A 26,541-nucleotide genomic window follows, 5' to 3' on the forward strand; every position below is an offset into this window, starting at 1 on the left:
CATGAAGAAAGGCCTCACATTGCAGTGCTGTCTGATGGTGATCTCGAAGGGTTACAGTGCAGCTCTGTACAATGCTACTTTTCTTGAGGTGTGTTTAATTCAGGCAAATAAATTAGAAGCTATCACCTGAACTGTAATCTCCACTTAAACTGGTATGGTTTGTTTTGAGAAGTAATAGTTAAACAGAAAACAGCCCCTTGTCTGGTACCAACAGATCTTAAGGCTAACATGATCAAAGAATTGGAGACCAGATACAATAGAAATTACAAAATGGTCCTGATATTTCTACAATGTCTGAAGACCTGGAGTTTTTTTGCTCTTCTCTTTGAGAAGAATGTCCCTTCTCAAGACAGATGGAAAACTGGGTACAGTAGTAGCAAAATGTGGTGATGTTGTGGTCAGATGGAGAGAACAGAAATTTTAAGAAAGGCTTAGTTTGACTGGTTGCATGAGCCCTTTGAGCCCTTCCATTTAAGAACAGAAACCTCAGCTTAATATTTGGGATGGATGGGGTGTTCTCTTTGAGAAGGAATGACTCTCTTCTAATCATCTTTGACGTGGTCACAAATCTAGTGAGAAGTGCTTGGCTTAAATCTCCTGCTCTTACCAACCCTAGCTGTAACAAATGTTTTGAATTCTGTCGAGAAGGATCTTAAATTTACCAAGTGCCTGCTAAATCAGGTTCGTATAACTTAGAGCCTTGTGCAAAACCCAATGACATTTTTTTGATCTGCCAGCAGCAGAGGTGGTGTCCTTGAAGCATTCTCATGTTGGCTGGCCAGTCAGCAAACACATCCTTGGAGACAACCACAGCTCAGGTTGCCTTTCTCCCAGCTGTGGGACAAACGCATGCAAGCAGGAGATGTGGGAGGGAGGTGGGTTATTCTGAGGTGGAGCTGGGAGAGGGGGCACAGATGAGATATGAGTACTTGCTGAAGGGGAGCTGAGGGTAGGGAATGTGGGAAGAACCAGGGAACTTTGCTGGGAGGATGGTGGGGAGGAGCTGGAGGGACCAGAAGGGATTTCGATGTGTGTGAGGGCTGTTGCTGGTGGTACGTGATGCATGGATTCGCTTGACTTGGATGCTTATGGGTTTAAGTTATAAACTGCAAAGAATTTCCCCTTGTTTTCAGAGGGTCTTTTAACGTTTTGTTACAGATATTACATATTTGCTAAGGAGCCTGCTATTTCCTGTTTACAGCAAAACTTAACCGTGTTATCAAGTTCAGCCCAAACTGTTGGGTTTTGCATGGAATTCTGAAAGCTTGACCCCAAACTTCTGCTCAGAATGAAAACTTTTTTTTTTTTTTTTTTTTTCCCCCCAGTAAGTCATGTTGCAGTTACATGCTCAGATTGGCGAGCGAGGTCTTGGGTGCTCTAACAGGCTTCTCTCCTGGCTGCAGTTGGAGGCTTCGAGGGTGTCTTAGAAGCATGAAAGTCCATAAAGTTATCTTGTAGCTTTGTTGGAAAGCACTTGCCAAATTCTAGTGTGGTAGAGAGCCAATCTGATGTTAATAAGGCCTCGCTTCTTCTTGGCACTAACAACTCCAGAAATTTTAGAAACAGATGCTTCAAAAATAGGCTGGGGGGCTTCCATGGGACATCAAAGTTTAAGTGGCTGTTAGAAGCTGTCAAATCTCTTTAAGCATAAATAAGCTGGAGTTCCTATCAATCTGGAGAGCACTCAAGAAACTTCACGCTGAAGAGGCTTGCTGCATGCAGGAATTAAAAGACAACAACGTGGTAGTGTTCTGGCTTGCAAAGCTGCAGATATGTTGTTAGGAAAGGAGGCAGTACTTGCTATAAAGACGAGAGAGGGGGAGATCAGAAAAGGTAGGAAAGGTGATCTGGTCCTTGGCAAGGGGCTTTTTCAGGAGGCTACTTTGAAATAAAAGCTTTTGCTTGAAGCACATTGTGAAGTGGGAGCTTTGCCTAAACTATTAAACTTCATAGCAGAGACTCACCAGCAGCAGTGGAAGCAGCCCTCTAGATAAAACTGGTGTTTGTAACTATTGTCACATTAGAGATTAGGTAGAGGTGAGCTTCCAGTTCCTATATATGCTGCAATCCCGCTGTGGCTGCCATTGGGATGCTGTGAAATATTATTATTGTATCATGATAATTCCTGCATGTCTGGTTCCCTTTTGGCCTAGAAACTGTGCAGACATAATTATATGTTGTCATTGTATATTAATACAATGAAGTTTAGCAGTAGCTGTCTTTATTGAAAAGAAGGACAGTGATTCTAAGAAAACCATAAGGCTGTTCTTTTTCCAGCAGGAATATTGATTCACATGAAGTGCATAACTTAGGATTGGTACTCCTGGCCATAAACAAATTTTTATGCAGTGATGTAAAGAGTTTGGCCAGGTTTTGGAGAATAATTCAAGCAGATGTCTTTCGGTAATCTGTTTTTCCTTCTTTATCCTATCACAACAATTTCGAAGCCCAGGTTGTTCACTTTGACTTAGTTTGGGCTTTCCTTAATACAGTGATTACCACGTTTTTAGCTGCATTCCACTTGTGCAGGAATTGGAAAAAGTCCTTCAGAGCAACCTCATGGGCCAAGCTAGCAAAAGCCAATGATTTGTTTTGGAATATGGCCACTTAGCCAGTCTGTAGGATGTGGAGCTGAAACGGTAAGTGACTGAGTAGTGAGTGAGGAAAAAATCCAACAGGTTATGACTTTATTTTTCATGTGAGCTAGAACAAAAACATGGTTAGGAGACTGAATTTGCTGATCTCTTAGGTTTCCTCTTACCTTATGATGTGTGCAGTATAGTCTCTGTATCTTCTTCTCTTTGATGTGCCTACTTCTAAGTCCTATTATTAGCAACAAAAAAAAAGTAGAAGTGTTTGAAAGAATATATATATATATATATATATATATATATATATATATATATATATATATATATATATATATATAAAAAACTTACAAAATTCCTACCCAGCTTCATCACTTGACCACTTTATTTTTGAAATATCCTCCTGATTTTTCTTTTTGGAACAGTAATATTTTAGATTCTGCCTCTTGAAGGACAGATATAACCTCCAGAGTATTGGAAATACAATGAAGTAAGGCGCTCCTAAATATTTAATTTTACGTTAAATAACTAAAGAATGTGGAGCTTTGAGTTTTTGCTTTCTTTTTTTTGTGTGTGTGATGATAAAACCACAAGGAGTAAGCTAGACTGGTTGCAGAGCCAATTTGTGGTTAAAGAATTTTTTAAAATTAATTACGTTAATACTGTACTTCTGAAATTGTACTAAATACTAATAAACTTTAGCTTAAAATCATAGCTTTTATGGTTATTTAGTATGTTAGACTATTTGACAGTGAGCGAAGCTTACTTGTTTAGATTGATTTCTGTAATTTTAGTTTTTATAGATTCCTGATACTATATTAGCATGGCTTGCTAATGGGTTTTCTTGATCTTACACAACACATGGGGAGAGGGGGAAAGATTATTAGTATGTCATTCATAAAGGCATAATTATATACCCAGATAGGAATATCACTCTTGTTTGACCCTGAATTGGACATTTTCAAAAAGGAATAAAATTGTTGTTTTTCACCATAAAACACAATTATCGAATAGCATTTATTTATGTAGCTCCACTTGACCAGGAGGCCAGTCTTGAAATATGTGTGTAAACATATTTGGACATAATCAATTTTTTTTTTGTATTTACTTGCATTTAACTCCAAATTAGAGTTGCAGCAAGTAGTTATTTTCACTGTGATTTCTCAGTCCAAGTGACTATTAATGAGCAACTTCTTTCTTAAAAAAGGTAAGATAATAACAGGCTTACTAATAGGAAAATGAGTCATTGTTGCAGTTCTGTTTTCACAGGTAGACAGTTGTGAATTTCTGAATCCTGTAGGGATAAAGTGAGATTTTTTGTCTTGTGGAAATTCTAGGTTTGCTGAAAGCATTTGAAATCAAACATTTCTAAAAACATAGTTTGAACCTCTTGACTTTTCCATTGAGTTTTCTGCAGGGTTTTAATGGACTGATCTCAATGTGTCTGCTTTCCTTCCCTAGTCCTTCTTGAGTCTATTCCTTTCTTAAGCTACGCTAAGACTTTGAGTAGAGGCCAAGATCTGGAGGAGATTGCATGAAATCTTGCATGAAGTCAGGTGGAGGAAGCAGAAAACCAGAGCTGTCCCAAAAGCAGCTTGACCTGTCTACAGGTGAAAATAAAAATTGTGCTGAGGAGAATTCTTGCACTTTTCATGCTGTCAGACAGTCCAGACCCTTCCTACCTTAAATAAAGGTTATGAAACATTTAGGTTGGTGAGAGCCCTTCAGATGTGACATGCAGGATCTTAGCTGGTATCCAGTAGTGACACAGAAAAAAAATGGGATGGTAGACTACAGAAACAAGGTATTGAGCTTTCTGGATTATTGGGTCTCCATTAAAAATTAATTTCCTTACTACTGAGGAAGGAATATCATGCTAGTATTAGCATTTAAAGCCATGCTTGGAAGTTGAGATGCTGTTGTGCCAGGCACTGAACAATGCTGCAGATATGTAACGTGGATCTTCGTGGGTCATCTTCTGGGAGCGCTCTTTGAAAGCTGAGATTTGTGTTTTCAGAAGAAATTTGTGAAGCGGTGCTATGATAATAAATGCTGGTGATATGAAGATGGAAATGTTTAGTATTTGCTTGCACTAGTAAGTATAATGCAGGTGGGATGGGCAGGTGTAATGTGCCTTATTAAATGCAGCAGGGGGGTGGTTATCAAATGAGATTTTATTGTTCAGTGTGAAAAGACCCTGAGTGATTCCTTGCCTAATTAATAAACTGGGCAAAGTCATTTTGCAAGCACTGTGTTCTCAAAATAATTTAATTGAAATTTTAAAGAAAATTAATTGTCATACAAATACTATTCCACCAGAATCTTGGGGTAAAATTCAACTGTTGTGTTGCTTCTTTTATGATGGATGGAAGTGTGGAAAAGAGAACGTCTTTCACACGTATGTAAAAATGTGTGTTTTCTGCGGCTTACTCTTTTTTCTCCTTTTTGGTGTTTTGTTTCCTGCCATTCCTTAGCAAAAGTGTGGATGCAGGTAAAAACATAAGCTTAGAGAAATAATTGCTGACTATGGGATAAACTCGTTTGGTAAAAATATAAGTAATTTAAGAACAGTAACTCAGAGTCTCTGGGAGCGCTGCTTCAGTTTGTTCCTGTTCCTCTTCCTGGCATCCTTCCTTGCCTTCTCTGGAAGGGAGCAAGGGTCATCTTGGCCCACGAGGTCCATTTGTAGCTCACAGGCAGAAAGCGGGTGAACCAATAGATCTTAAACTGTCATCTTTACCACTGGGCTCAAGCTGTTAGAGTTCCCTCTTGATATTTTTAATATACCTACTTTCAGTGAGATATATATATATTTTTTTCATTTCAAAAACAAGTCCTGTCTTAGCCAGGGGGATGGAGAGCAAGAAAACTCCACATTGTATTATTCAAATTCATTTTTAAAGTATCAAGGTTTTTCTGCCTTTGATAACTTATTTTTTGAAATACCTGGAAATATATAAAACCTGTTTCTAGGCAATGAAAAATACTTTCTTCTTTTGTTGTACTTTTTGAAGGAATTTTGCCTGATAAGGAGAGTGCTTAAAAATAACTACTAAAGACTCTATTTTGGAAAAAAACATAATATAAAACTCTGTTTTACCCAAAGAAGTTTTAAAAAAAAAAAAAAAAAAAAAAGGAAGAAAAAAAGGTGCCCTGTGGGCTGGATACTTATTCTTTTCTTCTACAAAGGTTTTGTTTGAGCTGTACTTCCCAGCATTTCTGTACAATCTTTTAAATTAAAATGTCTTGACTTTGCATTTTTCCTTAAGTTAGCGAAGGTGGCTTTCTTGCTTCTTAAAGTCAAATTCTTAGGCACGTGCAAGAGATACAGTCACTTCTTGATTTGTTTTGTGCAGCATATGATTGTCATCTGTAATCTTTCTTAAAAATATGTGGTATTGGAAATAGAGTCCTATTCTGTATTTTTAAATATTTAGTGATTACTTTTGGAACTGTAACTTTGTTTTCGAATTTTTGATATGGAGGAACTGGATTGCCAATGTAACTTAAAACATTCATAAATCATTTTGTAATGCAGCAAGGCATCAAGACCTTTCTTGAGGCCTGAAGTAAAAGGGAGAAAATCATCCGTATTTAACTAAAAAATAATTTCTTAAAAATATTTTTTTATCTTTTCAAAGAGGAAACAGATCCTTAAAATAACCTGCTAATATGTGGTGATTTTGTTCCCCTTACCAACCTTGCTGATCAGTAGCTTTTAGTCTGTCTTCCCTAATGCTGCTTATGAGCTGGGAGCTGTGATTCAGTACAGGCAGAGCTGGTTACGGGCACTAAACCATTTGATCTTTCCTAGTTGTTGCTTTCTTTTGAGACAGCAGATGGAGAGTAGTCACCACCATGCAACTTGAGACAGACTCTGAAATGAGACTTTACTGAAGTTGATTTTTTTAAAAAAAAAAAAAAAAAAAAAAAAAAAAGCTTAATCTCAGATGGAGCTATTTAAATATTTATGTATTAATACAAATCTGCTTGAAAAGCAAGTCGTGGTCCCTGTAATTATTTTCTACTGAGGTAGCAGATTGAACTTGCTCTATGGGTTTAAGGAGGTGGTATATTCTGTCGGTGTGAGTACTTTCCTGTATCATAATGAAACTGATTCTGTTTTGAGTGATATTAAGAGATTTCCCCATTCTCTTTCCTTGCAGGAGGAAAACTGTGGTCTTATGTCAGTAAGTTCTTAAACAGAAGCCCTGAAGAGAGCTTTGAAATCCCTGAACCCCAAACATGCAGCTCAACTAAAATTCACCTGGAGCGGCCAACGCCTAGTCCGAAAGAAATCAGTAGCAGCACTGATTCCAGAGAAAGCTACGGGGAGCACATGCTGAAGGTGATCCCGCTGAAGAGCAGCCTAACGCCGAGCTCTCAGGACGACAGCAGCAACCAGGAAGATGGCCAGGAGAGTTCCAAGTGGATGGACTCAGCATCCAGCTCAGAAGAAGAGTGCACCACTAGTTATTTAACGTTATGCAACGAATATGGGCAAGAAAAAATTGATTCTGGCTCTTTAAATGAGGAACCTATGGTTAAACTGGAGAATGAAGGTCTGAATAACAAAGAGAGAAGCTCCTCGCAGAAACGCACTGTTGTTGGCAGTGATAGCTTCAGCTCTCAGATTCCATCTCAGGAGCTGAAGCTTTTCATTGACGATGCTGAATCAGAAATAGCCAGTCCTACTAGGATATTGGATTCGCTAACTAAATCGAAGAACAGCCCCATGGAGCTCTTCAGAATAGACAGCAAAGATAGCGCTAGTGAGCTTCTGGGGCTTGATTTTGGAGAAAAATTGTATAACCTGAAATCAGAACCTTTGAAGCCGTTGTTTTCTGTTTCAGGTCATGACAGAAGCTTGGATGCCCTGGAGAGCAAAATGGGTGTGAAAGCTCATGACACCATAAGCAGGGGTTCAAACGACTCTGTGCCAGTTATCTCCTTTAAGGATGCTGCCTCTGATGATGTGAATAGTGTTGATGAAGGAAGGCCTGATCTTCTGATAAACTTACCTGGCATGTCTGATGAAACAGAGGAGGTGGCAGTGTCACGGCCATCAAAGTTTACAAAAACTGATATGGACATCTTGGAAGTAAAATTATTAGAAACGCCCGATGTCTTACAATTAAATAATTCCGCAGAGCAATGCAAAACGTTTGATCAAGAGCAAGGTCATGTGGCACCAGAACTGGGTGATCCTTCCCATGAGGAAGTGAATGGACAAAGCGGTGTCACGCAGGGAGCTCTTGGGACCCTCTGTACTTCTGACCAAGAGGTAGGTAGTTCAGAAGATGGGGCTCTATTGCAAGGGCCTGCAGCCTGCTCCTTAAACGCGGCAAGCAAAGAAGAAAGTTTGTTTGTTTCCAACCTGCTCTCAGGTGCTCAAGATGTTAGCTCGGATGGAGATACGTTAAGAAATGAAGCAGTGTTGCTGTTTTCCGATCAAACTGAAGACTTTGGGAAAGAGGAAACAAACCTGGCTTTGTTACCAGCAGCTGAAAGTGAAAAGACGGCACCAAAGGGGGAAGACAAAATAGCAGTAGCAGGGGAGAAGGAAATACATCAAATTTTTCAGGACCTCGACGAAAGATTAGCGATAACCTCCAGGTTTTACATCCCAGAGGACTGCATTCAGAGATGGGCAGCTGAAATGGTTGTAGCCCTTGATGCTTTACATAGAGAAGGAATTGTGTGCCGCGATTTGAACCCAAACAACATCTTATTGAATGATAGAGGTCAGGAACTTTTGCAAATGCATTTCTTTTTATTCGCTGTTGCTTCCAATTAACTGAGTAGGCGTTTTATCTTGTAATTAGTATCTTCATTTCCTGTCTAGAGCTTCATTATCAGTGCAGCAAATTCACCCCCAGTAATAGCTTCTAGTACTTAATGATGCCATTATTCTTAATGATACTGTTTTTAGCTACAAAAGGAGTAATTACAGTTCACTTCTGCAGAAAATGGAAGGGAAAAATGTTTTGATTTCTCCTGTCGTTTTGTTTTTAGGACACATTCAGCTAACGTATTTTAGCAGGTGGAGGGAGGTTGAAGATTCCTGTGACAACGATGCCATAGAGAGAATGTACTGTGCCCCAGGTTAGAGCAATCACCTACAATGTTTCACTTGGAAAGTAGATAAGCAGCTTTCGTTTTCTCACGGAGCCTCTATAACACAGAGCTCAAGATCGTGCAATATCTGCTAGAATTTCTTTTCTTTTTACCGAATGTCTTAAAAAGCCAAGAGGGTTTGTAACTGCTTTATTGCTAACTGTGTTGTTGTTTGTTGGAGCATTTCCGTAAAGTGTAATTGCATCGAATGACTTGTTTAAGCACATGTAAGGAATGTTCTGTTTTCTTTCTGTTGTTTGTTGTGTGTGAGCACATCCTGATAACTGAAAAGAGTAAATATGGAAAAGGGCGGACCGAAAAGGCGACACTATGAACTTTAAAAACACAAAAGTTTATTCATGCAAAGAGTATGGGAGAAAAACACATAGCAGTTTGAAATATACAACCCTAATAGGCTCAGAGATGCCTCTGACATTTTTGATGAGCTGCAGAGGGCTTTGAAATAGTTTAGAGAGCTCTTTTCTTAGAACTGCTTTCATCAATCACGAGGGTGATAAAATCAATATCTCTTGGGTTTTTATAGTGAGGATGGCACTTGAAACTGAGACCTCCCTCTTTTCCTCTTTCCAATTTATTTTCTGCTATTATAGTCATCTAATGGTTGTGACAGCCAAAAATCAGGTATTTTACTTGTAACTTCGTGTTTTAAAAGTTTCATAGCTGGGTTAAAGAAACTACTTTTAGAGTTGAAATAACTACAGGGAGGCTATTCGGATTTTTAGTTTGTCTTTTTGATTCTAAATTTGAAATGCCAATGTACTCTTTCTGCTGAGTGCACGGTCTGGTTCGGCTTTGCAAGTTGGCATGCAGGTAGTTCTCAAGCTCAAAGTCTGCGAATATGCTCGAAAAAAAAAAATAGCTGAAGATAAGAGTTATCAACAATAAAAGACAAAAGTTCTGAACTTAGTTGGGCATCAGGTGTTCATTCTGTGACTTGGTTCCCCCCGACTGAAATACAGTAAGGAACTGCTGCCTGTGAATACAGGTGGCAGGATCTCAACAAAAATTTGAATTCCAGCCTCTTGAGATTAATAGTAAATAAAATCTTTGCTATCCAGGTGCAAGTTAAAAGGGAAATGGCAGGTATTACAGAGAAACAGAAAACAAATGCTTTATTATCAAAGCAAAACCAGCACCTTTGTTCTACTCTCACCCCACTTTATTTCAAGAACAGGAAAACTGGGGAATCCCTGCTTTTTGAGCCTCACAGCACTTCTTGTGGTTGTGGAACAGAAGCGTGTCCTGGTTGCCAACGTGTGCTCTGTTGTGATAGAGGGAGGCATTTTCCTGCCTCCCTACCCCAGCCTCGTGCAGAGCTCTCCCCAGTTGAGCAGCAGTAAGGATGGAAGCGCAGCCTTTTCCCACCCTGTCACCATTAATGAGCTGTGAAAGTCAAAGCTTAATTTTTCTGTGTTTTAATGAGGATCCAAAGAGAAGCTTTTTTCTTTTTTTGCCCCCTAAGCCCTAGCCAGCCAACTCCTGCAGTAATTAAGTGTTTAGGGAGCAGTTGAAATAATATTTAGAGCTCCCCATATGCAAGAATAAAGTTCTCTGCACCATCGTTATTCCACCTCACAGCACAGGTGTGGCAACCATCGGGGTTTTTCTTGGTTAGGTTGCCCTCTCCTCTCTGCCCTACCCCAAACTGGAGTTTGCTTTGTGTGTCTGTAACTGGTGAGCCGCAGGGTGATTTGCAAGTGCAAATATTAGGTAGATGCAAGGCAGCTGAACTGATACTGCTCTGAGTCTTACCTTTCGTATTTCTTGATCTTAGCATTATTTGTTCAGTGTACTCAGATTTTAGTGTAGCTATTTCATGATAATTTTTGCATAGGAGAGTAGTGCTTGCAATAACTCAGCAATGCAAAATATATTTTGGAGCCATTTTTGTTCTGTGTAAAGGTTTACTGTGCGTACCTTAAATAATGTGGATAGCTGAGGCCAAAGTAGCTTTCTTAGGGTTGCTACTGCTGCAAAGTCTTGCCTTGAAACATTTGATCAGTATTAATAAAAAATAATCCCATTGGAGGGCTTTCTTCAGGAACACTCCAACGTTAGAGGAAATCAGGCCTTACTTGGATGGTCATTTTTTCCTTTGAGAAGTGTGCGATGTCCCTGGAGCCTGTGTCTGTCTCCTCTTTATCATGATAGTCACTCCTCAAGCAGCTTCCTGGCTAACCATTTTGAAATGGTAGTTGTTTCGATTCACGATGCTAAGGTAAATTGGCAAGTGTTTTTTTTTTTTTTTTAATTCTGTTTTAGTTGCTCTTTAGAATTGATCAGAAATGTTTCTTGCAGCTTGCTTTTTTCCTGCTGAAGGCTGCAATTTTGTAGAGATGAACTAGTGATCTTCATGAAATTTGATCAGGTCTTAGGATTTATTTATCTGTTTTATAACACAACACAGCGACTAAATGAAGTGACTCAAAGTGAGTCTTTTTCTTGTTTTGAATGCTCCTGGTGTGTCCGGTGTTGCGGGCTGTGTTGCCGTACCTCTGGGTACTTGACCTCTCCTTTTCACTTCTGGAGGATGCAGTGAAACTTGGCTTGGCAAATTTTGTCTGCATGTGTTTAGCTTGGTGTGAGCTTTCATCTGAGCTCAGGACAGAGCAGGTTTTGGATGTGGTAAGGTTATGTGTAACACGCTTTCAATGTTTTTGTTATTTTAACGCTCCCATTAAAAGTATGCAAGAAAGGGAAGATGTCTTTGCCAAAGTACCGTCTGTTAGGGTCTGGTGTGGCAGTCTGAGAACAGGTGATAAGTTTTCTCGAGATCCAATTTCTGCACTGGTTTTTGAGGAGCAAATTTAATAGGTTAAAAAAAAAAAAGGAGAGAATGAATGTGAAAGTTAAATAGATTGCAGGATATATCCAATTTAAAATAGGTAGGAAATTGTATTGCAGAGTTATGTGAAAGATATAAAAATGTACTTGAAACCATTTTATCTTTTTAATTGGGAAGGTTTTAGATGTTACTCTTTTACATGACAAGTTATACAGTGTGCTTAGCGGTGAAGTGCCTGAGGGTGTGTTTGAATTTTAAGTTGCTTTATTGGTTGGAAGAAAATACGGGATCTAAATTCTACAATTCGTACATCAGAATCTAATTTCTGGAGGGGCTGGGAGTAGTAACGTGTTGATGTTGGAGCTCTTTAGACTCGGGAGGGTAGAAGTCCAGCTGCGTGCTGGGGTTTGCTTACAGGACCCTAGGAGTTTGTGTCTGAGGTTTTCATACCCAGTGGTGTAACTCCGTATTAAAGCAAAGGAAGGTGGTGTTGATACAGAAGCAGCGATCAGATCCTTTCCGTGGTGGATATCGAGGGCTTGCTGAGCTCCTGCTATCCTATGGAAAACAGAGAGTTGTTGATCTGCGTGCATATAAGAGGGATTATGCGATAAATGTACAAAACAACAGAACAAACCCAACCATTACGGGTGGAGAAGTGTCAGAAGGACGGGGGACGGGATAGTTCACATAGCTGCGTGCTGTTTCCTGCTGACAGTGTACTTCATTCTCTTTGAAATAGCAATCGTCGTTTTATATCGGGCGTAAATTAAAAGCAGGAATAAATCTTCGGCGAGAAGCTGCACTTGTGCACCGGTGACGGCAGGTGGCATTGTACCATTAATGGATGTTGCTCTGGCTCTCGCTGCCTCTGATCTGCCTCGCTTCGCAGAAGGGCTGGAGCTGAAGACGAGGTTTATTTGCAAGGATTTGCATACAAGGCTTGTACTTACAAGCTCGGAGTCGTAGCGAGTTGTAGTGCTGTTGAATCTTGGTAAAGCAGGCTAAGTCTTTTTACTCCCGCGTATTTCTACTTAAAAAAAACAAGTTGATGCTGAAGCAGCTACTGGAACAACAAAGCTGCAGATGCTTGAAAGTAGAGCCCGCGCTATACTTTGATTAATGGCCAAACTAAATCTTTGCTGTTCACCTATGATAAGTCAAATGTTGTTTCTCTAAACCACCAGGGAAATGGCGGATTATAAATCATCCCCTATAAACTCAACACCACTTCAAGTAGAACTGGGGGGGGGTTTGGCCAAGAATAACCTATTTGCTTTTAAAGAAGGAATTAAGCACTTGTCACTGGGACTTTCTGCCGCGTTAATACAGTTAAGGTGACTAATGTGAGGCTCACGTGTTTTGTTGTGCTTTCTTTGGTTTTTACTTTTCTAGGTAGTAATTTTGTTTTCTGGGCGTTTTAAAGTGTGCGAAGCAGCTGATGTCCGAATACAAAGTTATTAGCAGATCAGACGGGAATGATTCACTTCTGTTTAAATAGCCCTTTGCTCTCGGTGCCCCCTGAGAACTCTTATCACATATTTGTCCAAAAAACCCCACAAAAAAACTAACAAAAAAAAAAAAATCCCTCACATTATCCACCTGCCCAGTGGCTGATAGTATCAGCAGCCTATCTCTTTATCTCTTGGTTAATGTGCCTTGGTATTCTGAAGGGGGGAAAATTCCAGTAACAGATTCAATTTGCACGGACAGAAACTTGAGCAAATGCCAACCTAGCAGGGGGGCCATTATTCTGCACTATAAATAAGTTTAAAAAAGAAACAAACGCGCACACAAACCTGTGAATCAACATGTTTTGGTCTAATTGAGGGAAAAGCAAGATAGATGAATTTTGAAATGCAAATGATCGCCTTCTGTTATTTAAGTATCAGTTTTGCCATCTTTGTGATCCTAAATGCAAAATGTTGTTACCTTTTAAGCAGAGTAACAATTATTTTCCGTTCTTGATAGTGTGGGTTTTAAAATAAAATGGGTAACTTTTTTTCTTTTTTAGAAAGCCTCTCCAAAGTATGCTTAATACTTGTCAGAAAGACAAAATTGTCTAAAGCCACAGGCTAGTCGGGTCTGTTTCCCACTAAAACAGCTTAAGTTGATGATTTACACATAAAGAGAAATTTTTTAGGTACTTTTTCAAGCTAACCTGTAAAGCAGGATGTCGTAGAAGTGGCTGGCTGGTCTAACGTAACATGTAAATACGGTGTGTGAATGAGGTGCTTTATTTACACTCCCTAAGCTCTCTTTCCAGCACCGGGGATAAGTTCTGTTGCACCCCTGTGGAGTTATCAGAGGATGCGATTTCAGAGCTGTGCTCTGGTCGGAGTCTTTTTTTTTTTTTTTTTCTTTCTTGTCCACATCGTGAGTTTTCTCCACGCTGCATTTACTAAAAACTGGAGACTTGCTTGTTGAGATCGTGAAGCCAAAGTGAGCTTAGCTTCATAGGAAATAGAAGTAGGAAACTGGCCATCAGTAATGCATCACATTACTCTCATGCTTTCAGAAGCTGTGTGCTATAATCAAGCTTTACTGACATAAACTAGCCTTCACAGAAGCCTGCACATAAATACATGTTTCGTTTGGTTTTATCTAACCTGATACTAATTGTACACAGTGCAAAACCTAACTAAAATGAAGGCTTTCTAGGTAAACGATTTTGCCCCCAAACAAACTGAATTGTTTCAGTCTGCAGCCTGATATTCGTGCTCCGAAATGAAGATGCAACTTCTGCTTGTAGACAATTGAAAATACAGATGTGAAGTGCAGCTGATAACCTAAAGCATATGGCATTAAAATAAAAATTGCTGGATGCTATTATTAGCCTGTGTGCTATAATTTTTATTTTCTGCACGAGACAAAAATGGTCTGCCTCTGTTTACCAAATAGATATTTGATGCTGGAAAACCTGCATATTATGTGCGGGTGTGTTTCAGTAGAAATTTGCAGGCACTCATTAAATTCTGCTATTCCGTATTATAGTCATTTAATTTGGAGTAGATTGTTTAAGAAGCAAAATAACGGTGGCGGATTAAAGTGCCATTGACCCCGAGAGGTGTCGAGGGGTGGGTTGGTCGCATGGCTATGGTGTGAGACTGGACTTCCTCAGTTTTATTTCTGACTGTCATAGAGCTTTTTGTGTGACATTAATGTTTCAGGGCGATCCTAAAAATGAGAGGAGAAACAGGGCTTTTGAGTGGGCAAAAGTGTAGAAGGACAGGCTAGCTTGATTTTAAGAGCACTGGCAATAAGAAAGGGGACCGAATGTTGAGATGAAACTACACGGCTGGTGTGAATAATGAGAAAAGGTCTGAAGCCGCAGAAAAAGTAGCGATTATTGTGAAGCTGGGAGTCACAACCGTACAACCGTTTGGAGGTGTACAGCTCTCCAAAGGCACCTGAGTGTCCCGCAGAAAACACTAACAGCTGACTGCTCCCGAAATAGCAGGATGGCATAAGCCTGGAGTAGGTAATTAAAAGCAGAGGTTTGGAGGGAGCAGCGGGTATTTTCTGCAAATATCGTGGTGTGCCTGGGCACTCAGGCATGGTGCGAGTACGCTGTGTGTTTTAGGCGAAGCACCTGATCTTGTGGTTTTTGCAGGCTCTCTACCTAGAGTAAGCAGCGAGGAGTGGTGAAGCTGCACAAGAATCTGGTGATTTAGTCTGGCTGGTGTAAAAGGCAGTTAATAACTCTGCGAGAAACTAATTCACCTGTTTCTGGTTCCTTTTCTCCCCCCCCCCCCCCTTTTTTTTTTTTTTTTTTTTTTTTTAAATAATGTAGCTAAAACTTGTAGATAGTATAGAAGATGCCTTTTGAAAACCAACAGAGATAGCTGAAGGGTTAAATGGTGTTTGCTTTCTTTTGATAACAGAGCAGTAAAAGGTTTCTTTGTCTCTATCGTCACCTGATTATTTTAGAGGAAGTTTTAATTCCATCTTGCGTTGCTAAAAGGAAGAAAAAAAACGTAGTTGCCTCTAATTTTTTTCTGTTAGTGACATGAGGAAATTTCTTCCAAAGAGGAACATAGCAGCTCGTATGTTATTGAGTACCTTTAAGATGAGACTTCCTATTTTCATACTTCATTTGATCTTAGCAGATGTTCATTGGACTTGCCTCACTACTTTATTGTTTAAAGACCATGATAAACTTTTTATACTTAACTGTAGCTGGTTCAATACTGTGTTTTATAAATTGCTAAAGCATTTTAGGCAAAGCATTATGAGTGGATTGCTTGTGTGATGTATTATGTAGTGACTGTATCTTCTATCCTGGCTGACTGAATCTGCATAGAGTAAATTAGCTTGGACTCATTTTACTTGGTTCTCTGCAAATGCTTCTTTACATTTATAGATATTAAAATAAGATAAAATAGTAAGCTTTTAAAATTAAATGAGTGTAAGGTAAATAGAATTTCCGAAGCGACACTAATGTTTTTTTGTGCAATGCTGTTTATCTTAATGGCAGCAGAAGGAGAAAACGTGTCTGATGCTTTCAGGATGTTGGACAAGTCCATTTCCTCCTTAATGGTTTCAGACACCTGATGGCAGTTCAGATGGGTGTCCTTGTTTTCAGATCAGTGCAGAGACGATGCTTGAAGCTGTGCTGTTTCTGCTAGAAAGGCAGAGTGAGGGAGAGGGATGCCTCCAGTTTTGAAATTCTTATCAATCCTCTCAGAGTCCAGTGCTCCTTTCTTAATTCCAGGAAAGCCATCTCAGTGCGAAGCCCACCCCGATTCTCACGTGTTCAGAAGCAGTACTTCCACACTGAGCCTATTTTCTTGTGAAATGCTTTCAGCTGTTTTTCCTAATTCAGAGGGATTTTTTGGATGCTACAATTTATCCTACAAAGTTTGGTTGATTTTTTTCTTTCTGATCATTTGCAAGTGACCTGGCCTCAGTGGCACAGTGAATTTCCAAATCCACCTGACTAGCTTTGAGCCTGGCTTCTTTTATTTTATCTAGTATGGGCTCGTCAGGAGCCTGGGAAGAAACCATACCTGGGAGAAAATGCTTGAGGTGTGGTAGTGAAAGCCTTTGAAGCCCTTCAGTATGAAAGGGTTTATTTCAGCTTAAGGTCCTGTAGGAGGAATGAGTAAATCAGTCTTGGTATTAACAACATCATCAAGGATGTGTGTTCAAAAGAGGTGAAGTTCTGCTTTTCTTCTTTAGGACTGGTACTTCTGTTTAAAAATACAGCAGGTTGTCAGCTACAGACCCGTATCAGGAAGTAAGGTGTTGCTGTGTGTAATGCAAATATTGAGATAAGTATGGAAACCATAAAGAAATGGCCTTTCGGTTGAGACCAGCTGCTCAGAAGGACAGTGCTGGGAAGAGAAGCTGTTTACCTGTGCCATCTGTCTCTCTCTGAATCTGATAGCATTTTACACATCCCCTTCCCTTCAGTTACCCCAACTGCTGCTGTTGATAGTGTTTCTGTGCTGGAATTTGGTTTTGCGATTCACCTGCGCCAGTTGGTGCTAGCTGTGGTGTGGGCATGCACCAGGAAAGAAAAAGAAAGAAGCTTTTCCTTATAATGAAGTTACAGAAAAGTTGGAAGAGCTACTGATTTTTTTTCACCCTATTTTTTCTTTCTCCAGCTTAAAAGTTTTTTTTAAATGTATTTGTAAATAAGAATATTTTTTTCTGCAAATTTTATATTGCCAGTCCTGGAAACCTCAACACCACGCACGTGTGCGCGCGTGTTTGTGTTTGTACAAACATGGATAAGGTCCTTGATTTCAAGGTTCACGAAGTAAAGAACTGGCACAAATATCCCCATGTTATTCACTTAGGCTTATGGGTCGCTACCATTTATTGTCTAAATTACTTTGCTGATGGATTGAGATGAAAATGTTTTCTTAGTGAAGGCAGATATTGTAGTTCAGATTTATGGCAATATTAAAGCTTTAAAAAAAGCATATGCCCTGCGTGGTATATTACATTAGCTAGCTACTCTGTATCACTTGAAAGCACTTCATAATCTATAGTTTCTAAATTTTCCCATGATGTGTAGTCGAGATAAAATGCAGTAATATTGATGTGATATCCTGAACTTATTACGATCGGTGTGCTGCATCAGAAGTAATGTGACCTGTTCGAAGTAAGGGAATGTAAACAACACATGTTTATCTGTAGTATTCACATGGATTTTTTTATTTTTATGTTTTAAGGAAAGCATTAGTGTTAGCCCAAAGTAAAGAAACTGTGGGACCTAGGGAAAGCAGCAGGACAGCAGGCAGTGGATAATGGGAAGAAAAGTGGAGCTTATATTTTGTTTTTGTAAAAAAGGATGTTTAGATCTTCCCCTCAGCTGAATTCTCCATTTTCTCCTCTGTGTTAGTTTAGACAACTTATCAGACAATTTCTGCTCTGTGCACGAGAACCCAGACAAGACAGAGCTTTTCCATACGGAGAGGACTCTGCACGGCTCAACTCTTCTCATTTTATCCCACCTGTGTTGTTTTGGTGGTGCACAACAGTGGTGGAAGGGTTCAGTGCTCTTCTTGTAGGAGTCCTGCAGTGACGTTTGTTTTGGCTTGGTGTATCCTCCAAGTTCTCTTACAGTTAAAAATATGAGCTTGGATTTTGGAGACGCAGACTCTAGTTTCTTGGCTCTTGTTCTGTGTACATTTTCTTCATCTGTGAAGTAGGGTTACATCAACTTCTTGTAATGAACAGTTTGTGATTCAAGGCAGCATAAGTTTGATGTTTCAAAGAACTGGATCAGCACTAGTGATTGCCAACATGAAAGGAAATAAGACGAAAAATCAGAAATGAATTTTCTGTAATATTTTTTTCTGTGATCAGAATGACATTTTTTTCTTGTGGATGTTTTTTTGTGTTGGGCTGTTACTTAAGAAGCCCATCCCTATTAAATGACTACAAGGAAGTTACTGAAAGTATAGGAATTGAGATTGTAGTAGTCAGTCCTAATAAACTGTTGGCTTTAGTGTCCTTATCCTGGAATAATTCTGGATTTGAATTTAAAATAAAAACCTTCATTTGTTTAGAAGAAAGCAGTCTAAGTCTAGGATTAAAGGCACCAAGGAAGGAAAACTCCCCTCTAAAGATGCCTAAAGTTTTTGTCTTTAGATTTTATTTTTTTTATTCGTATTTTCCTGTGTCTGAATGTACATCACTGTGATTTCCTAGCACTAAGTGTTGCAGTCAGACTGGAAAGGCATTTCTGTTCAATAGGTTTTACTGAGAGATGCTGTGGAAACTTTTTGCCAGCTGTTTCATCTGGAAAGGCCTGAGGTTTTTTTAGAGGACATTTATCAAGAAGGTCTCTCTTTCTAAAATAAAGCAAAATTAAATCGTAAGAATGGATTTTGATTTTTACACAAGTTGTCTCAAGTTACCTTGAGATGATCTACATCCCTGTGATCTTAAAACGTTTTAAAGATGCAAGTAATTATCCCAGTATGGTTCCTCATGCTGGTGCCGTTAGATCTTTGTAAAAGTTTCTCTATACTGATAGAAATAGTAGTCTGTAAGGAGTGGAATGAATTCTAATGTGTGGCACCCTTACAATGATGGATTGGGCATTCAAATGCCATTAACTGAAGAGAAATAAAAAAAAAAAAGGAAAAATAAATTTTCAATGTATATCCCACACACTGAATGTGATACGAATGTTTTACCTAAAGCAACAATGTCAGAGCCATCCTCCCGTGCTCTTGCAACAGCAACCTCTGCCCAGTCCTTTAAGGTGCTGAGCACCTTCCCCAAGGGGGCAGCCCTCTGCAAGCCCCCCGTGCTCTCTGGGGGAGGTCTGGGGCTGGTGTGCTCCTCTCCCTGACACTGGAGTCTGACTCATCTCTGCTTCTCCTTGGCCATGCGCATGCGAGGCTCCATAAAATGATGAGCAAGATTTTTCTAACGTGCCACAATGCTTTTCACAGCAACAGCGATGTGACTATATGCTAATTGTTGTCCTCTGCTGGGAATCTGGTGTGTCTTTTGCCACCAAAGCTATTTTAGTGCAGCTTCTGCATTTTTGACAGTCAAAATGAAGACTTCATCTTCATTGCAATCTGTTTTTCTGCCTGATTTAGAGCAGACTGTGCAATGTGTTTGTATTCAGTAATTTTTGTAGTTTAAAGCCTGAGTCAGTGAAGGCCAAGTTTGCTGCATGCATCGTGCTGCTGAACACATGAATGTGGATGGGCAATGGCTTTTACAAGTCCTCACCTCTCCGCTGTCTCTTGTGCATGGACAGCAATAAGGTGGCACTGGATTCTTGCTGGGTGCTGGGGAAAACAAATTTTTGCGCTTAGGTAGTTAAGGTGAGTTTGGGCTGAGCTGGAGCAGCAGAGTGGCTAGCTGTAACTAAGCTTCTTGAAGCAGATTTAGCATCTCCATCTAGTTCCCAAGAGATAAGGAAGGCTATTGGGAAAAGCCTACCATGATGATCTCAGCAAAGAGTGCTGGTTATCCTTGAGATGAATCCTGCCCTCCAAGACAAAATTAAAGCATGCAGTGGGCTATTATAACCTCTCTTGTGCTGCTTTTGTGGATGCCTCAGGTCAAACTTGCCCGTCCAGCTCTTCTTACCAGGGTAAATTCCCTAAATATGTTCTGCTTTGCCATCTGTCACTGTCCTCTTTTAGTCCAGTGTAGCAGAATCCTCACTATATTTCCTACAAGTCTTGCAAATGCCTGTGTGTGCAAGGAAAAAGCAAATTATGCATGAAATGTATAGTGCTGCTGTGTTTGAACAATGCAATCTGTAGGTGGCTAAAGGGCTAGCTAAATTGCAGGCATAATGAAAGCTCTGTGGTATTTAGTATATGTTCTGTCAGCATTAAACAGTCACCTTGTAAATATATGTTAATTTTGAAGGTGTAACTGACCTTTTTAATATTAATTGAAATGTCTCGTGTTTAGAGGTTGGAGCTATCCTAGAAGAGACAGAAGCCTGTGACTGGTGGAGCCTGGGTGCCATTCTTTTTGAACTCCTCACTGGGAAGGTAGGGCTGGGGTCAAGTTGCTTTATAAAACTGACGTGATGACCAGCAGCTTCTCAAAAGTGGTGTGCCCAGTTGTGATTTCCTTGCTTGTTGAACCTGAATGTGCTTTGCAGACCTGAGTTGCCTAGTTCTGCCAGGTCTTCACAGGACCAGAGGTGGTAAACATGCTCAAGCTTCAGCAGAATAACTTAATAAAGCTGTATCGAGCTCAGGGCTGTAAAGAATAACCAAAACCATGCTGCCCTCTGAACCACAGTAAAATCAAAATTCTCTAAAATTCCTTGCAAACATTTTTTTTTTTTTTTTTTTTCCCTAACAGACATCTTAGTTTCAGGGATATTCTTTGGTACAGTATAGAAGCCAAGTGTCACAGTGACACATGAACTCAAGCTTGAGCAGACTCTCTTGGTGAAGTGCTTGCATTATGAGGTATCAGGCGGATGTGATGATGCACCATGATCTAGTGTGGAAGCAGGAAGCTGGAAGATGTCACCACCCATTGGGAATACCATTTTCAGTATTCCAAGGTTGGCCAAATCAAACCAGTGATTGACTTCTCATGCAGTTCTGCATGAGGAAAAGTGAGGTTCACCAAACCCCAAAACTTTTAAAGCTTGAGCAGTGGAGCAAGAACACTGTGGTGTAAATGTTCTGTAAGTGTGTCTCCAGGGCGACTTAGTATCTATAGGCACTCCTTCCAGAATCAGTACTTCAGAGTAGGAAGCACTGAATTTTTGGCTATTTGTGTTAATTAGCATGTATGCTAGAAGATAACCCAGTGCTATGTTTTCTGAATTAATAAATGTATCTGACTTTTTTCTTTTTTTTTCCCCCCAGACTCTGGTTGAGTGCCATCCATCAGGAATTAACACTCACACTTCTCTGAGTATACCAGACCATGTATCAAAGGAGGCCAGATCACTGATTCAGCAGGTAATTGAGGGGAAAATTCATTTTCATTGGTTATGCATGCAATCTGGACAAATACTTGCATACTTGAGCTGTTCTGGTGAAGTAAATGTAAGAACAGAAGGCTGCTGAAAGGAATGTGGATGAGTCTTTTGTCAGCACTGATGATTTTTGTCCCGCTGTCTTGTTGCTTCTGGAAGCTTTGACTTCTGTCTGTGTAGAAAACCAGAGTGCTTTGCCATTTCTTTGAAGAACGTGTTTGGTCAGTGCTGAGTGCTTTGGAAACACCTGTCAGTGATACTTGGCCGTTTTTGGAATCCTGTCCTAACTTAATGGAAACATTTGTGATGAACTAAATTAAACCAAAAAATATTGAAGCCAGTTCAGCAAGATAGCTCTAAGTACCATGAAACCTGTAACACGTTAATTAGAAATGCTGACCTTGTTGTGGTTGAAAATCTGTTGCTGTCCTCCAGGAAACCTTCTGGATGATGTTTATTGAGAAAAGTACTTCCAAATGTGAATAGTATGTTATTTTATAACAAGATATCTGGTAGGTTTGACAAAAGGCCAAGTGGGATACTTTTTAAAATACAGACAACCTTCCAGACTGATTTACTGTGTAATTTCAAACTATTAGGTGCTAGTTTCAGTTTACTGTTAGGTAGTAATGAGAAAATAAGCTTGTGTGCACAGGGTCTTGAATTTCAGAACAGTGTCTTCCTTCTTCTAGTTACTTTGACCTAACTGTGGAAGTGGAGCCTGGATCTGACTCACTCCACTTGAGCAGAATAAGTAATATGTATGAACTATGGAGTTCAGCTTTGAATGAAGAGTATCTGGCTAGTGCATACATCAGCAATGACATCACTTAGATATAGGCCTGAACGGAGCAGAATGGAAAAAGTAGTTTTTGAAGAAAACAAAGGAAAGACGTTTTGAAAGTGCAGCAAGTCAAAAAAACAAACAAACAAAAAACAAACAAACAAAAAACAACCCAGTGACAGGTTGATTTATGCCATTACTGTGAAGCGATTAATGGAAGTGCAAGCAAAAGATTGGACCTCCAATTTGACTAGGTGGCATGCAGTGAAGGCACTTTCACGTGCATCTGTGTGTTTCTGGCAAGGGCAGGGAGGGAAGTGACTACAGAAAAATCCCATTTTTATATAATCTGCATTTATATTTTTAGATGGTAGCAAATTGTTGCCCTCACTCACAGGTGCTACATGACTTAAATGGATAAGGAAAAGCAAAACCATGCTTGATGAAGGGAATTCCTCCCATCTAGAAGAGTAGAAGGGGAGGCAAATGAAGTCATTCAGTCCACTTTTCCCTGCCGTTGCAGGATTGTTCTTTGCTGTGGCCTAACATATTGCCAAATATGCCAAAGAGGGTCTCTTTTGCCACTTGCAACCTAAGGGGCAAATATATCCCTGCCACTTGCAGATGTATTACACGGCCGTGTTCAGAGAACAGTCATCCCAGTGCCCGTTCAGTTAAGCCTTCTAGTCCAGGCCGGTGACTTGTCAGGTGGAGGTTCAGCTCTATAAGCCAGTAAATCACATTTTTGTTGTGTGACTATCCAAGGAAGCTGCCATTCATTGTTGAGGAAGCCTTGTCAGGAAAAGGAAGAAAGCTCTCTTGGCATGGATAGCAATTTGTCATTGCGACTTTCCTTCCCCCCACTGCCAAGGGTAAACAGGTCAAAGCATCACAGAATAACTCTGGGTTCAGTGTTCAGCTACACAGAAAACTGCCAGACATCTCCTGCTGTGGCTTCCAGTGCAGGTGACTTCATTGTTAACACCTCCTTCATTTAGCCATTTTTCTAAGAAAACAGAGATCTTTTTATTTCTGGCACTCCTCTGAAAGAGAGGGCTGTTATTTTTTTTGTGTTGGTATGTTATTTTGCACCCAAGATTTATTTATTTTTTTCAGGCACATTCAGGCTTTGCTACCAAGAAAATATGCAGTATGACTTTTAAATAGGTATCTCTTGCAGTTTGTGATGCATCTGCTTTCCAAGATTAAAGTTCTCCTGAAAAGACAGACCGCAGAAAGTGTCTGTGCTTACTTTCCCCCTGCTGGTGCTTTTTATAGCAAAGGCAGAGGGACACTGCCTGCATCTGTTTCTGCTGCCTTGTGGAAGATCTCAGAGCAGCACTATTCCCTGCCACTGAGCTACCTTTATTATGTGGCATTATGATTGCAAATAGCAGAGCTATCTTAGAGTGTGTAAATTCATATGTTTATGGATGTAGGCTCACTTAGATGTTGAGTGCATTGAGATATGAATACACATTGTTCCAAGTGACAACTGGGAGAAGTTATCCCATTAGCTGTTGCAGAAAGAGCAAGAAAGAAACCCTGCCATTGTACTGGGTGTAATTGAATAGAGTATAAACAATTCTCTAAAACTGCAAAATATTTTTGTGTGTCTTTATTAGTCTCTTTGGAGTGTTACCTCTGCATTCCCTTTTATACGGATTGGTATCTTTAAACAGCTGTAAATATTGTGATTTCCTTTTCACATGAATTCAGCATGTGATGTACAAATAAAAAGCAAGAGAGGTGCTGAATCTTAGGAAATTTCCATGAAGCCATTACACTTTTTTTTTTCCTCCCCACTGGAGTTTTGATTTCTCAGTTTTAATCCATTTGTTGAACTCTTTAAAAACTTTTTTAGGAAATAGAGAACGGGCTGTAATATCCTGGTATTTTAGGACCAACTCACAACTTATGAAATGGAAAGTTACAGACCCATGTCCCTGATGTAGCCTTAATGCAGTGGTGTGAGCAAAAGTTAACATGAAGCAAATGCAGTGTCCAGAGCTCCACACATGTAGTCTCTGGCTGCTGTTCTCTTTTTAAAAACGAGGTTGTGCTTAAAACGAAGTCCCAATGTGCAGTGCTTCAGGGTATTGCCTGCTGTGATCAGTAGTCTCTGAAGACTGCATCACTGAGACTCAAGGAAAGGAGAGTCTTCCATTTACTGGATTTTAGGAATTTCAAGTATGCTTCACACTCTTAAAAGTAACTCTCAGAGCAGGAAAACGGTAGGATGTCCCTTACCTTAGACCTTTATGGAACTTTTAAGCAGTTGTTTTTGTTCTTACTCACTGAAACATATATATATATATTTCTTTTTATATCAAGCTTTTGCAGTTTAATCCTGCGGAGCGTCTTGGTGCTGGCGTTGCTGGTGTTGAAGACATCAAATCTCATCCATTTTTTGCCCTCATAGAATGGGCAGACCTGGTGAGATGAGAGATGCGTGCGCCCTCTGAACAAACTCAGGTCAAGTGGACAGGCTTCTCTGGCACAGAAGTACCCTGACTTGCTTCCTTCGGATGTCCCAGCTCACTTGGACATGAGGACTGAAGGATGCCGGACCAATCATGCCAAAAGCGAACACTTTTTAACAGGAATCACTGATTGTACAGGGTGCTAGCTTATTTTTATGGCAACTGGCTGCTACGTGTGTGTAAATCTTTTCACCAAAGGGTGATTTGTGATGAAACTGCTGGGTAGCATGTTTAGTACTGCCAGCTTGTCAACTAAGTAGAAACAGGAATGCCCTCCTGGTGCTTTGTCTGCTGATGGAAGTGTCTGTAGAGTGTGCCAGTTGAAAATATCTTTTATACTGTCAGTAGACCATTTCGCTATGCTAAGTGCAGCTGTGGCGGGGCAGGGGGAGGAAGGAACAGATAATTTATTAATGGTATTTGCTGAATAAAATACTAAAATGCTTTATGCAAAACTTGACACATTAAAAATAATATATCCATTAAAAATTAAGAAAGCTGTTGCATAATACCGTGGAATGTGTCTTGAAAATGGCATATCACTTCAAACTGTGGGAAGAGCATATAAAAGGCAAATAATCCTGTCAAATGTTGTACTTTGTTGGCTGGCAGTGTCTGTTTAAAACTCTTGACTCCGTTATGTTTGACGAGCTACATGTTAAAGTCACTACAGAAAGGGAGATCTTTTCCTCAGTCAGATAACTGCTGCTTTTGCAATCTAATAAGGAGCAAGAAAACATAATGCTAAATAAATATATGGATTAAAAAAGGAGAAAATCTTCTCTCGTCATTGCAGCCACCACTCATCACTTAATGAACTTCGCTTCCTCTAAGTGTCCTATTTTTAACTGTTTCTTCAGGAAAAAGCCTTTCTGCTCGTGCTCTTCTGCTTGAGGAAGCTTCCGAACTCTTCTGTTTGTTTGTTAATAGTCTTAATAAATCAAAGAGAGCCTTCACCCACTCTGATGCTTGAACAGGAAGAAGCCTGGGATTTGCTCATGCCAAATGACTAAGTGACATCTCTTAGCAAACCCTAGTGGGTAAGACTTGGGAGCGAGCCAATGAGCTGACCTGTTTGTTTGTTAGGAAGGTCTGGAGAACGGGAAAAGAAGACAAGACACGCAGAATATTTTGCTGTACGCTGCTGTTGCTGCTAAGCAGCCACGCTTGTGCGGGTTCCTGATGTACAAACACTGTGCACTGTGATGCTTGTATGGATTATCAATCTGCTCTTTCCTAAATTTCCTAAATGCTCCCTTTGCTGTCTTTTTTTTTTTTTTTTTTTTTTTTTGTACTCTCTCTCTAACTTCTTCTTTCCAGCTTTATCCGGAGAACAAAGGCCAAACTCCTTTGGGAAAATGAGGTGACAGCAATGATTATTGAACTTACAACTCAAAAAAAAAAAAAAAAAAGGTATTCCTCCATTTGTATTTTAGCAGTGTATTTTATGGGCACTCCCCAAAGTGCATCTGCACAGTCTCCATCTGTTAGACACCAGGTCGGTGTATTCAAATAAAGTGGAAAAGGAAAATGCTTCACTTAAACAAAGGAAATCTGGAAACTTTTTTTTTTTCCTTTTAAAATTATTCCACTCCCCTCTTTTTTTTTTTTTTTTTTTTCTTTTTGTTTCTTCCCTTTCTTGTGATCACCAGGCCAGCAGAGGGGCTGTAACAACACTGCAGGTTGTAACCAGGTCACTAGTATCACTGCCTATGGAGTGCTGTCCAAGATTACATCACTCTCAGAAACTGCGTTTCAACCTACCACCCTCTGGCTTCATAACAGGAACTCCCTCAGGTGAGCCACAGGAACAACTTCCTGCGCCGAGC

The 26,541-nt window shown here is 39.9% G+C and overlaps 1 protein-coding gene across 4 annotated transcripts in view; it reads left to right on the forward strand.

Moving 5' to 3' along the window:
- Positions 1–25,964, forward strand: part of RPS6KC1 (ribosomal protein S6 kinase C1) — an 87,644-nt gene extending 61,680 nt beyond the window's left edge. For 3 of the 4 annotated variants that reach the window (XM_082757726.1, XM_082757728.1, XM_082757729.1), the window contains 5 exons: positions 6,755–8,332; positions 8,604–8,693; positions 20,413–20,495; positions 21,333–21,428; positions 24,564–25,964. In XM_082757726.1, coding sequence (XP_082613852.1) covers positions 6,755–8,332; positions 8,604–8,693; positions 20,413–20,495; positions 21,333–21,428; positions 24,564–24,674 — 1,958 coding nt within the window. In that variant the 3' untranslated portion in view covers positions 24,675–25,964. The remainder of the gene's footprint in view (positions 1–6,754; positions 8,333–8,603; positions 8,694–20,412; positions 20,496–21,332; positions 21,429–24,563) is intronic. The other variant, XM_082757727.1, reaches the window with a different exon arrangement.
- Positions 25,965–26,541: the final 577 nt, after the last annotated feature.

This window comes from Aythya marila (genome assembly GCF_965140915.1).
Source record: "Aythya marila genome assembly, chromosome: 3".
Classification (NCBI taxonomy): Eukaryota; Metazoa; Chordata; class Aves; order Anseriformes; family Anatidae; genus Aythya; species Aythya marila.